Source organism: Fusarium fujikuroi, chromosome FFUJ_chr08 (assembly GCF_900079805.1).
Source record: "Fusarium fujikuroi IMI 58289 draft genome, chromosome FFUJ_chr08".
NCBI classification, from domain to species: Eukaryota; Fungi; Ascomycota; class Sordariomycetes; order Hypocreales; family Nectriaceae; genus Fusarium; species Fusarium fujikuroi.
The window spans coordinates 2,926,221-2,939,237 of NC_036629.1; the positions used below are offsets into that span (position 1 = coordinate 2,926,221).

Consider the following 13,017-nt stretch of genomic DNA (forward strand, 5'->3'; position numbering starts at 1 on the left):
GTACGTTTTTTCTTCTCTGAGAGATCAACTTCATAGGAAACACCCAGTCTTTGTACTTGACTCTTTACTATTTGTACAAAGTCTCATGGCCCCGGGCTGTGACTGGACAGACTGCCACGAAACTACATGTTCTTAGAGTTGTAGGTAATTGAAATGCTGATTATCATTATACACGTCCCCAAGTGGGAACTCCGAACTCCAGTCCCCAAGAAGATCCATCTGGAAGTGAGGCATTTCCTCCAAAGTTGCTGGCCCAATGTCATTCGAGTCAATAATCTGGCTGCCTATTTCGTCGAAATGCAAAGGGAACTCCAAAGCCTCAAGGGGTCGTTCCGAAGACATCTCATCACCTTTGCCTGCCATCTTCTCTCCGCACGCCTGCGATGTTTTTCGGGGCGGGGGCTTCTGTCGTCGAGAAAGCGCTGGGAAGAGTGCTATAAATCGTTTTGCAAGGACCGTTTCTTCTTCCGATAAACTGTCGGGATGGTCGAGTAGCTGCGCTACATCTATATCAGTGTAAGCATGGCTTTCTATAAATAGTTGATGAGATGCCACTTACCAGCCAACAGAGTTCCCAGCTTCCATACTGATCCGTATTGAGCAAACATCAAGAGGTTCATTTCAAAATTCGAGCTCAAATCTCTTATACTACCAGGCGAAGACCTGTTATCAAGACCTATGTATGGTGATAGAAGAGTACAGGCCAAGAAGGGGTGACCAAGCACAACAGTCTCGGGATGCCAGTGATGAATGATACGGCAGAACTCGCGGGAATATGCTGAAATGCTTGACTGAGAATCTCCCTCAAATGTTGAGGCACATATCCGTGCACTGTTAATCATCAAATGCATCCCAATTATCCAGTGGTAGGCGGGACTGCTGAGGCTGAAAAGACCTGGATGGATTCCCAAACTAAACCGCTGCGTCACAAGAAGACTGAAACAAGTAATAGCGTTGACGATTTCTTCGCGTTCTGTCTCCTGGTCATGCATGAAGGTTGTTATCTCATAGGCCAGAGCCATGATGTAGTTTGCGACAAGAAACCAGGCTCTCTCATCTTGATTGGGGGAATTCACAAGGCACTTCCATGCCTCTGAGGGCCTTGTTGCTAGCAGTGACGAATCGACGGGCTCCTGAGCAAACCATGCTGCATCGCTCACGGGAAGAAGGACGGCCATCCTTCGGTGGTCGATAGCGCGAGGGCGTCTGGCTATGGTAGATAGAAAGGTATCTAGCTCCCATAGAACCCAGAATAGCCGTCGACGTTCTTCCATAGCGGTCCACTCTGCGGTATCACTGCACGCGTTCTCACCTTCATCTAGGTTACACAAGTCAAGGTCGTAAGCCATGCGGACGCTAACACCAGTGAGGATCCAGGTTCGATGGCAGGGTCCGTCTACAGCCAGGTTCACAGCCAATAGCACACATCCTTGGAGGTACTCTATACTCGGAAGTTCGTCAGCTGCTCGTAGCTTTCCGTACAGATCGCATGCCTCTTTGAGCAGCTTGTTACCGCGGTCAGGTGCAGGCACGTCGGCTAAATAAGCGTTTGTCGAGTGACGTGCTGCGAGAGCAAGCACTCCATGTATGATTAGTTTGTCGTGATCAACCAGGCTACTAGCATCGCAGAAGCCTGACGCACTGCTGTTTATGTAGGAGGCAAAGAACTTGGGCCTGTGAAGCAACGGAAGCCAGGGTTGGATCTTTTCAAAGAAGAGATGCACAAGTTCGATAGCTATAGACTCTGGGACTGAAAGCCAATTTGATGCTTGGTCAAAAGACTCAGAACAACTCATTGGTGTCTGGCCAATCTCAGCAGAGTATTCGGGGGTTCGTGGAGGTGATGCGTTGGCAAAACCGATTGCGTCTCGATCTCTCCCCTCTGTGCTTGGTGTGTGAACTGGCTGGGAGTCTTTTGGTGTTTGTATGAGATTGTCGGATATCAACCTCTCGGATTGAGGGGACAGATCTTGAAGTTCTTGGTTCCCAGAACTCAATCGCGATTCGAGCAGATCGACAAGACGCTCTTTTCAAGCCATTAGTCTCAGAGATCTAGCATGGTTGTTATGGATAATGTCCTACCGAGTTTCTGGGCATCTACAGTCCGTTTCTTTCGGTCATTCGGGTGCTTAAATGTAGGCGACTCTCGTTTCGTCGGAAAAGTACAGGAATTTCCTGTCCTCAAGCAAAGACCGCAAGTTGGCAGACGCATGTCACCTATTCGATCGGTGAGTATCAAGCTATGCGCTTATTGCTTCGAGGTCTCTGTTACATTTCGTCTTTTTTCTGTGTGTCAAGAAATCTATATCAGCCACACCACCAGCCTCTGGTCCTGTCAAGGCATTATCACTTACCTTCGGCATTCAAGACAGGCCCTGTAGCCTGTGAATTGGATGCTGTGTTGAGCCAAGTGGTTCTCTCCACTGCCCGGCCGTGCAGAGACGGCTTCCATATCTTCCGGCTCAGTATTCATGGTCTCGACACCAGGCAGGTCGTAAAATTGAGGCGATTGGGGGTCGTCGATGATAGATCCGGTATGGCACCTCTTCTAATGGAGCCTTTTTTCGAGTATCGCGCAGCTCAGACAGCTAAGCGCTTGTGTTTAATGTCGTCTCGACGCTTCCTGGACCCAATGGAGGTCTGCGAAATGGAGGTAACGCAAGCAGAGTTCTGGTCAGAAAGGGGATTTGCTTTGACCCTTGTTACCCCATATTCACCAAATTGCGGGGTAAACACCGCTAAGTATTAAACAGGTATAGCTTCCGGGCAGCCGCTGACTCCTCAGGCACGTCTATAACGCTGAAGTGCTACACCGCTAACTAGCCAGTAAGAATTACCAATCCCTTAGGTCAAAAGCCTCAGATTGCATTATTACCATAGCTATAGCATACTCAATATGTAAATTATCCGTAAATGTTTTATCTAATTAAGTTAATTCCTTAGCTTAAGACCCCCAACCGGGCTGATCCAGTTATGAATTCTAAGCAGCTGTTTCTTGGCTTTTGTATCCTCGCTATTCCCTCTTTGCTATCATTGGGCACTTGCGGAATCGGTGGAGACGGGAAACAACGGCATTCCGACAATTGCATCACGTGCCCGGTAAACATTTCTGAACTTTGTGCACGCCCGCCTATCCCAAAAAGGATCCCTCCAGGAAGTGCACTTATAAACTATCAACACTATACTTAGACGCAATGGCACATTCACTTTCTGTCAGGTATTGCATCCAAATTCGGCATATCTTGTACTACAATATCGTCTTCATTACATGAAAGTTAGTTGCCATGCATTCTGCTTTATAGGATCTGCACTGACAATACTCTTTACAGATGGAGTCTACCACGCATAAGGTCCCCGTGTTGATTGCTGGAGCTGGCCCGGCTGGTATGCTCCTCGCCGTGCAGTTGGCGAGAAATGGCGTCAGGTCTATGCTTGTCGAGCGCAATCTTTCAACTACTAAATGGCCTAAGATGGATGTCACCAACTGCAGGAGTATGGAGCTCTATCGACGGATGGGTATCGCTGATGGTTTTCGGGAACAGGGTAAGTAGATCAAGTCCTTGGTGAACCAGGTTCTAACAAACTGCCTTTGCAGGAGTTGGGCAAGACTACTCTTTAGATGTGTTGTTTAGTACGGGCCTCTCTGATGGAGGTGAACTAATTAGCAAATGGGTGAGTCACAATACACAGGAGTATCAGTAGCAGATGTCTAACATTCGATGTTCCCTTCTCATAGGATCTTGCCTCACCAAATGAATGGAGACGTCGCATAGAATCCCAAAATGATGGTTCCATGCCAAGAGAGCCTTATCAGCGATGCAGCCAGAGTATCTTTGAGGCTTGGCTAAAAGAGCAAATCGACAAAGAACCTCTGATTTCCTTACATTTTGGCCTCCAATTTGAAAGCTTTCAAGAGACCCAAAGCAGCATTCAATCAGTTGCTATCGCTACCACGGACGGTACAAAGCACACCATTTCTAGTGACTATCTCGTTGGATGCGATGGAGCAGGCAGTAAAGTGCGCAGATGTCTGGGGATTGAGATGGAAGGCGGTCCAACGTTAGTTACAGTCACATGATACCGCGATTCTTCTAACATGTCTTACGTAGGCCGGTCGCCATGTTTCTGGTACACTTCAAGTCTCGAGACCTTTCGAAGCTTCATAAGCAAGGCCAGTTCTGGCACATCTTCTTCACCACTGGTGCCGTCATCATTTCTCAAGATGAGGTTGATACTTGGACTGTGCATCTTCCAATCTCTTTGGACACGGATTGGAAAGCACTGGATCCTGAAACAGTCATTGCTCAAGTGCTCGGAGGCTCTGGAGACCCTTTGCCCATCAAGGTGGACGAGATACTTGTTTCTAGCTGTTGGCGCCCGAGCATCGCCGTTGCAAATTCCTTTGCCTCGCCGTCCCTCCGAGTCTTCCTAGCCGGTGACTCAGCGCATCACAACATTCCGACTGGGGGCTATGGCATGAACACTGCTGTCGGAGATAGTTTCGACCTCGGTTGGAAGCTCGCTGCCATTATCAATGGCAATGGTGGAAACCATCTATTAAGTTCATACGAGGTGGAGCGACGGCCTGTGGCCATTCAGAATATTGAACGCTCTGGAGTACATTTCAAAGTCCATCAGGACTATTGTGGCTGGGTTGCAGAAGCTGGTCCCTCTGAGATTCTCTCAGACTCAGTACAAGTCAAAGAGCTCAAGGAAAGTATTCATCGCCATGTTCAAGAGCACTCGGGTGAGAATCAAGACCATGGAATCGAGATGGGCTATAGATACAAGAATTCTCCCATTATCTTGCTATCAGAAGACGCGTTGAAAGAGCCCGAGTGGAGCTATCGCAGCTATATCCCATCAACATGGCCTGGGGCGCGTGCACCGCATGTTTTCCTCCAGGATGGGAAGACCAGCATATTCGATCTTTTCGGACAAGGCTTTACTCTGGTTGACTTTACTAAAGAAGGCGAGTGGGCAGATAGGTTCAGCCGGTCGGCAAAGCATCTTGGCTTTCAGCTGAAGCCTGTCCATCTTCCAGAAGAAGCTCATGCACGCAAGATTTGGGGCAGAGACGCTGTGCTCGTGCGCCCTGATGACCATGTTGCGTGGAGGTCGCCAGAAACAGGAGTTGCGGAAGATATCGAACACGTACTCAAAGTGGCAGCTGGGTACGAGGCCGCAGAAGCCGGTATGAGGACGGATACAACTAAAGACGTGAAAGCCAATGGTTTTACTACCACTGTAGGAAATGTGCAACACGATAGCATTGAGCTTACTGCAGCGTTCCAGAAGTAGAAGGAGGAAACGTTTGTGCTCAATAGATCTTAATAATATCCTGAGAACTCTATAAACTATTCGTGATGCGTGTAGGGATGAATATGAGGCTCAGGAAGCCTGTTATAAACTCTTCACATTCAACTTTAACATTCCTCATACTCTTCTTAGGTTCAGGGCACTGTAATAATAAGTAGTTCGGAATTTGTCTCTTCTAGTGCACTTATTTAATTCTTTTGGTCGACTTGCTTCTAGCTAATATGTGCTAAGCACTGACAAGTGTAGGTCGATTACTTTTGCTGGCGACACACTACTATACAATAACGCTCACATATCGGATGGGGTTAACATGGAAGATAAATGATCTCTTTGGAAGCAATAGTCCTATGATCCAGCAATGCTGTCTGCTTGATCTGCCTCGCTACTTGGACTGTCGACAGCCTACAAAGCATCTTCAAAAGCTATAATCCAAGGCTACCGATACTATATACACCAAGAACCTTAAACCTCTGAGCTGCAACCTCCTAATCATTGTTTCCAGTGGCAACACCCCAGAAGTGACCGCACCAGCTACCAATGACTAACAAGATCAGTGTAGCGAAGCAAGCCAGCGATACGCGCCTGTTTTTCTCACCATTTTTCTTGGTAAATATTTCTTTTCTTTCATTGAGCAAGGAGCCTTGTGCAATTCTCTTCTTTCGTGACCATTGGAGGTGTCCAAGGTCCACAGACTTCCACGCCCCGATCGCGAGCAGTATCGATACCACGACGGACAGTCCAGCGAGGACGACGTAGATGATCGTCACCTTGTCGTACGAGTTGTTATCGGCGTCTTGAATCTTTCCGGTGATGATTCTGACAATGATATTCATCCTAGAATAAGTGTTAATAATGCGAAGGGAAAAGGTATGATGTGAGTGCCCTTACGCATTGTTCATTGTGATTTTAATGGCATAGGCAGAGCCAAAGACGGTGTTGTCCCACATAGATGTACGTGTGCTGTCAATAATTGTGGTAGAACCGAAGCAGTAAGCGAAAGCGAAATCGCCGAATGAAGCGGCTGTTCCTTTGACGGCTCCAGAGAAGCAAACCAGAAGCATCGAGGTAAACATGCCAATACCGCAAAATACCACTACGTAAAGTCAGCAACCTGTCCCTGGCGTGCGACATGATCAAATACTTACAGACGGAAATGCGGCTTCCATAAAGATCGAGGAATACTCCCAGTAAAGGAACAACAAAGAAACCTGAAACAACGGTCAGAGCTAATCAGATGAAACAAATGTTAACAAGACAGCATACCCGAGTATTGCAAAACGGAGCTATACCATCCAGCTGCAATAGAATCCGTGCCGAATCTCTGTTCAGCAAGTTCTGTCGCATTCTGTAGAAACACGATAGCAGCGCTCGTTTCAAACAGCGAAAAGCCCATGACAACCCAGAATGTCCACGGGAGTTCCAAGACCTTGCGATACTCGAACTTGCGCGCCTTCTCAGTAAGTTTCTCGCCGGTAGCGGGATCATTGATACCGTGATAGCGACGGTTGGTAACCTTGGTGAAGAAGTAGAAGACAGCCGTCATGACGTTGGTAAAGATGCTCATAAATATCGCAATTCAGAAAACCCATGCAAAGCCGAGTCCCTTGGAGATGACGTTGGCTGAAAACTTGCCGGCAAAAGCTCCGATCTTACCAATACCTAATTTGAAGCCTAGGGTTGAGGCGAATCCGTTACCGGAGCGAACCACGACGAGAAGACTTGGTACTGGGCGACTTGGGTGGCGATATCACCGAGAGCGCGTATGACCCTGCCAGCCATCATAAACTTATATGGTCGGTTCTGGGCCGCTCCAGCTACTAGATAGATCCGGCCGAATAGATAAGATTGCCATATAGCATCGCGGCTTGTTTCAATCAGCGATAAGCCCTCCCATTCTTCGATTCAGACATACCGGCTCCGCCACTTCGGTCAGTCACTATACCACTAACAAGCATCAAAGTAGTGACCATGAAATCCTCGCTAGCCTCCAAGAGCGAGAATTGGGTGTTGTTGATGTACTGTTCTTTCTTGATGGTACTCTTCATAGAAGAGGTCACACCAGAGCTCCATTGCGACCCGAAGCCAATCGCGGTGACGAGGACGACGGAGGCGAGTTTCCAAGACAGTGGGACTGGTTGGCGACCGTCATTTTCCGTTTGAGTGATCTGCGACTCCGACTGAACGTAATTTTCCTTGACGTACACGTCGGGCGGTACGAGCTTCTCTTCGTTTGCGAAGCTTTCCGGCGTCTGAGGTTGAGCCATGAGTGTAAAGATTGAAGAAACTGTACTCAATGGATGAGATGCAGACAATGGGCTGAGGTTGAATCGGACCAAGAGCAGAGGATGGAAGATGTTTTACATATTTAAGTTGGTCTGGGGAAAAAAGTTAATGGTGATTACTTAGATGTCAGTCTCGAGCTAACCCTAAAAGTCAGAGTGTCAGTGGTGATCAGATTGATAAGATGTTGAGGGAACACCCTAAAACCAGCAAGGATTAGCGAGGTTACGTTGAAAGTATTCTCACAGTGAGAGAATCAGGGTCGGAAAATATCGATGTTCCTAGGCAACTACCCTAAAGACGCCAATATAGCATAATGTAGGAGGTAAATAAGGCAGTATACCTTACAGAAGATACATAGGAGGTCTAGCTATAGATATAAGGATAGGCAAATTTAGTAAATATTTTTGTTTTATATAAAGATGATATTATAATAGACACCAGAGCCTCTTACTTCTTGCCGTTACAATCTATAAAGTTTCAACCCTGCACTGTATTATAAAAGTCACAGCCCTGTAACGCTCGATTGTTTGTCAGCTAGGCATCGTTATCAACGAGGCACCCCCATTGCTACACGTAATCACACTCAACTGGAAAAGACCAATTGGATCCATGTCAAAATGAATTACGTTCTCAGTCTATATTACATAATTCCGTCAACCACCGAAGTCCTCACAGTGGACATCTATTCTAATATTTTTCTTTTTCTGCCATTTACTTACCGAATCTTGCACGGCTTCCATGAGCGACTTCGGTCCGCAAGACAAGACCAGCACTCGGTCATGACTTCCAGACGCTTGCGCGGCCTTTCTAATTGTCCCATCGACATCCAGCTTCTCCAAAAATGAGCTGGATTTCAGCTCATTATCAACCCCTCCACAGGCCGACACGCATAAATCGTCCATTGCAGAGATTGTCTCATAGTCGAAAGCATCCTCTCTTAGTAGAATTTCCCTTTCCGTTCCCCACGAAGATTCTGGAGTGTCGATGTCGTCACGTAATGAGCCAGATGCAGACCGTTCCCCCGTTACATAGATCTTGAGGTTGATGGGATATGGAGACTCCGTAAGATTACCTAAATGTCTGCGAAACCAACTCAACTGTTCTAAAAGGTGTCAGTCGTGAGATAAGATTTCTGGGCAACCGGAGCTTGATGTCAACATACCAATACGCCTCACAGCCCATACAAACTCGATAGATTGGATCGCGGGCTTTTCACGCTGCATCATGATACGGTTAATGACCCCAAAGGTAAAGGCAGCCCCACTTCCACCAGCGATGAGGATCAGTTTATCGTAGTTGTTCACGTCTGGTAGTGAGCCATATGGCCCATCAATGGATGCCCACAGAGAAGTCCTGGGATTTCGGCTTGCGAAGCTGTCGACAGCTTTGGTGAAGCCCTCATGGGATTTCATGACCAGCTCCAGACCAGAAGAGTCATTGCTAACGATAGTAAATGGATGAGTCTCAATCAATCGAAGTCCCGGAATCCACAAAAAGCAGTGGAATCCAGGCAAGGAGTTTTCCATCCCAGGCTTCTTGAGCACTATTCGTGTTCCATTGTATGGAAGAGGATAAACTGTCGCCGAATTGTTGACGAGGTTACGAAACAACTTGCTCAGCCGTATGAGTCGGTCCACTGCCCATACGCTGAATATGATGAGCATCACCGTCGGGATCTTCTTCGCCCAAATTGGCCTATGCAGGGCTGTCAAGAGAACGACCGCCACGAAGCCGATAACGTGGCTGGCATAGAACAGTTCGTAGTGCTTGTGTCTGAACACTCCCATCAGTAGTACAAGCATGGCAATGCCGGCACCCATGCCCTCGAGATCCTCCTTCTTCAACAACTGTACCAAACGACCTTGACGACCAAAATGTATCGTGTATACAAGAGCGTGAAGTGCGAGAAGGAATACCGTGGTATAGCCCACAAAGCGATGTAGGATATTCAGTTGGCTGTGCGAAACTGAGGCAAATAGGCCCAAAGGCGTGTTCTTGAGGCCAAAAAAGACACATAGCCCCATGTTACCAGCGCACATCCTGAAATTGGTCAATTACGCATGGAAGGTCGTAGGGGAATGGTGCATCGTACCATCCAAATCGAGAAGCCCAGTGATTCAATAGCTGGGGCATCGCAAGCATATTTGAGCAGAAAGCGACGTTGCCAATAAGGTAGACGCTGATCATCAAGATGAACCCCAAGGAAGGTCGGCCGAACCACGAGTCCGGTAGACGTCTTTCGAGACTTCTATAAACAACATGAGTATAGTGCTGTCAGAATATGCGGACACTTTTACATACTGGAACACCAGGAAACAGGCCTCACGCCCGTAAGTCGGTAATGACGCTGATGTTTTCAGATGTGGAGATGTGATGTGATTATTGCGCAGCCAGCGAATGGCGATAACTAAAAGCATGAGACCACATAGAAAAGCGGCATACTTGGTCAGTGCCTCTTCGTTCTTGTCCTGCTTGGTACTTGGTGGTTTGACTCCCTCCATTTTCGACACGCGGCCGTGGTATGATGGAAGGAGAATGACAGATCCCCTCCTGATTGATAAGATTGCGTCAAATTTCGATCGATAAGTCTAAACTGGCTGTCGTCTGTCGGTCAAGCGGGCATTACGCGTGAGCCCCGCCACATGATCCCAGTCATGCCGCGTGGTGATCAAGCTACGAACATTCCCGATGTCGCTGCGACCTCTGACTGGACAAGATCTTAGCGAAGAGGGTGTCATGAGTGTTCTTAATTTTTAGCTCGCGCTAGATCCGTTAGCTTGGCTGTTATCAATCTCCGTCGGCTTTCCGTCGGCTTCGGTCCCAAGACAGCTAGGCTTGGTGTTTTGATGACGAGCCTGATAGGCTGTTATGGTCATTATGGGGCGTGACAGGGATTTTGATCATGGTGAATTGTTCACTGAAGAAACAGTCTGTTTCCTGATCCCTGCTCCACAAACACCTGTTTCCTCTGTCGTTTAGTGGCGTGGGCGTAAACTAGCTGGGATATTTGCATGAGCCGATTTTTCACAAGCATGGTGGCTCACGGATCCTCAAGATCAGATAAGATCATGTCAGGGTAGATTGATAATTGGTTCATCTGGAATGTACACAGCGAATACGCGTACAGTCCTGTACTGCTTGGCGAACAGACCCGAAAAACGCGCATGGCTCGACAATCCACTTCGGAGTTTGCAGATCGAGACTCAACTATCTCTGCATTCGACCCTTGATACAAGACGCAGGTTACATGACGCTGCACCATGGACGGCTGTCTCTGCAACACAATCCATACCCTGGCAAAGGACTACAACGAGGCCCAAGCCATAGAACTGATCCCGGCGCTAAATCGCCATCTGGAAGATCTGCGACAATTCTTAGCCAAGACGAGTTCGCTCAGTCGTCAGGTGCAGTATCAGATCACACCACGAAACCAACGAACCGACAAGGCTCTCTTTGTAGACAAGGTAGACCTCACCCCTGTCCATCGGGTATTCTCAAAATTTGAGAACGATGTGATTGGTTTCTGGGCAGACTCGGATGATCGTGTTCATCTTGAACTTCGGCGCCGACTTGCCTGCGTTGCGATATTTCTTCGATCTAAATTAGACCTGCAGATACTGGCGCCTCCTCAAGTGGCTGACGTATTTCCAGGAGTGCGGAGTATCGCAGATCTGAGAAACCCTGGGAGGAAGTATGTTCAGATAGCCCAGAGACTAGGCGGCGTAGGAGCAATCTTCTGGCTTCCACGCGATGTCCCAGCTTCAACGTATGTGATCATCATGTTTACAATGCACGGGTGTGCTGATTCTATGTAGGTATGAGAGTTATCTGAGTGTTGATGATGAAGAAGTCTTCGCCCATTTATCATCCCTCAATCCAACATTTAATAAGTACAATGGGTTTGTACAGCGGCTGGTCCTCAGCCAGCTATGTGGTTAGCGATCTCAAACGTGGCGCAAGTGTCGTAATATTGAGTTGGCCTACAGACCCTCCTTTGCCAATACGATATCACAATCTGTTTGGCGAATTTACTTCATTTGTTCCTGCTCAAGATCAGTTATTTCTTGTCATGTACGCGCTCGGAGGCACCGACATACCGGCCGTCTTGTTGGAAAGTACTTGCGTGCCACAACGACGTTGGAACGCCGACGGAGAGGTGAATCAGAACAGCGCGCTTCAGTTTGGCCTGCCAGACGCCGTCGTTGATCTTCTATACAATGAAACGAAGCTCTCTGAGGCCATAGCAGGCCCTTGTGTCGCCAAACGAATCCAAGCAGACAATACCATAGCTTGGTCCCTCAGTCCCGAACGAATGTCGAGTCTTGAGGAAGCCTTGACGCCACAAACGATCTAAATGCTCGAGATAATAGCGCTGAAGCTCATATGTTTTGTTTGCCCATTGTGTTATGAGGGGAACACGGACTGGTAGTATATATCCCCGGCTCTCTACAACATCACTGACATTGGTGTTCAGGTCACCATCATTGAAACAACAAGTGTGGCCGATACTAGAAAGGCTTCTGAAAACATGCAAGATATCAGCTTCCCTCGGGACCCATGTCATAGAAGCCGTCCTGTATTTCTGCGAAGGATACTCACTTGCCATCCGCCATACTGCAGTTAAGCAGGCCAAACTGCTTTTACGAAAGTCAATGCCATACTATCTCCACGCCTCGGTTGTACTGTTCCGCAGCATACTCCATAGAGCTGATGGAGAACTTGCCAAGTCGGAATCCAACATACGCGACTTTCTATGGCGAGGGCCACGCCCGAATACCCGTCGTGACCATGCACTCGAGGGCCGCCTACACATTTCCCAGATGGAGAACAAGATTAGGTGCTACGATACTGATGTGCCGTCTTTTGCCTACAAATGGAGGGCTCAGCAGCCGTTATCAACCCTGGACATGGAGGTAACCTTTCGGCTCCAGAGCACAGCCGCTCGATATTTCCAGTCTATAGGCGATTTTGACGCAGCGAGGGCATCTTTGGAGCAGTTTCTGTCACTGGGTCGAATCAAACCTATACCCACAAACTCACGCCGAGTCTTGCTTGAGAGACTATCTGATGTGTACTGCGAGATGGGAGAGTACGTCAAAGCTATGGGGATACTGGAACCTGAACTTGAGCATATCGATCCTAGTGATCGATCCGTCGTGTATTCCAAAGGCTGATTCTAGCACTAGTAGAGGCTAGAATCGGGCTGAAACAGTTAGATGCCGCAGAGTCAGCACTCGAGGAGTCACTGAGTGATCTGCACCCCTGTCCAGATGATATCAACAACCAACAGCTCTACATAAGAACACTAATGGCATCAGCTCGAATAGCCCATATGTGGATGGACCCAGGTGAAGCTATGATACGCTGGAAACTTACGCTTGAACAAGTTAGCCGTATGCATGCGCTCGGTTCATC

At 47.9% G+C, this 13,017-nt stretch overlaps 7 protein-coding genes; 3 read left to right on the plus strand and 4 right to left on the minus strand.

Annotated features, from left to right (window-relative positions):
* Window positions 1-132: 132 nt before the first annotated feature.
* FFUJ_12814 (uncharacterized protein) lies at window positions 133-2,473 on the minus strand (the record flags this gene model as incomplete). XM_023582465.1 has 5 exons in its annotated part: window positions 133-506; window positions 560-2,026; window positions 2,083-2,217; window positions 2,273-2,286; window positions 2,355-2,473. The coding sequence occupies 5 exons, from the start codon at window positions 2,471-2,473 to the stop codon at window positions 133-135; spliced, it is 2,109 nt and encodes a 702-aa protein (XP_023434995.1).
* An 856-nt stretch (window positions 2,474-3,329) lies between these two features.
* FFUJ_12815 (related to phenol 2-monooxygenase) lies at window positions 3,330-5,301 on the plus strand (the record flags this gene model as incomplete). XM_023582466.1 has 4 exons in its annotated part: window positions 3,330-3,543; window positions 3,596-3,672; window positions 3,737-4,059; window positions 4,110-5,301. 4 exons carry the CDS (start codon window positions 3,330-3,332, stop codon window positions 5,299-5,301), a joined length of 1,806 nt encoding a protein of 601 aa, XP_023434996.1.
* A 503-nt stretch (window positions 5,302-5,804) lies between these two features.
* Window positions 5,805-6,862, minus strand: FFUJ_12816 (related to MFS transporter; the record flags this gene model as incomplete). XM_023582467.1 has 4 exons in its annotated part: window positions 5,805-6,153; window positions 6,208-6,412; window positions 6,465-6,527; window positions 6,583-6,862. The coding sequence occupies 4 exons, from the start codon at window positions 6,860-6,862 to the stop codon at window positions 5,805-5,807; spliced, it is 897 nt and encodes a 298-aa protein (XP_023434997.1).
* A 331-nt stretch (window positions 6,863-7,193) lies between these two features.
* Window positions 7,194-7,583, minus strand: FFUJ_12817 (uncharacterized protein; the record flags this gene model as incomplete). Its single annotated transcript, XM_023582468.1, has 1 exon — window positions 7,194-7,583. One exon carries the CDS (start codon window positions 7,581-7,583, stop codon window positions 7,194-7,196), a length of 390 nt encoding a protein of 129 aa, XP_023434998.1.
* A 486-nt stretch (window positions 7,584-8,069) lies between these two features.
* On the minus strand, window positions 8,070-10,103 carry FFUJ_12818 (related to ferric-chelate reductase; the record flags this gene model as incomplete). XM_023582469.1 has 5 exons in its annotated part: window positions 8,070-8,090; window positions 8,322-8,704; window positions 8,765-9,642; window positions 9,695-9,850; window positions 9,904-10,103. 5 exons carry the CDS (start codon window positions 10,101-10,103, stop codon window positions 8,070-8,072), a joined length of 1,638 nt encoding a protein of 545 aa, XP_023434999.1.
* Window positions 10,104-10,862: 759 nt separating this feature from the next.
* Window positions 10,863-11,956, plus strand: FFUJ_12819 (uncharacterized protein; the record flags this gene model as incomplete). XM_023582470.1 has 3 exons in its annotated part: window positions 10,863-11,368; window positions 11,418-11,536; window positions 11,589-11,956. 3 exons carry the CDS (start codon window positions 10,863-10,865, stop codon window positions 11,954-11,956), a joined length of 993 nt encoding a protein of 330 aa, XP_023435000.1.
* Window positions 11,957-12,254: 298 nt separating this feature from the next.
* On the plus strand, window positions 12,255-12,776 carry FFUJ_12820 (uncharacterized protein; the record flags this gene model as incomplete). Its single annotated transcript, XM_023582471.1, has 1 exon — window positions 12,255-12,776. One exon carries the CDS (start codon window positions 12,255-12,257, stop codon window positions 12,774-12,776), a length of 522 nt encoding a protein of 173 aa, XP_023435001.1.
* Window positions 12,777-13,017: the final 241 nt, after the last annotated feature.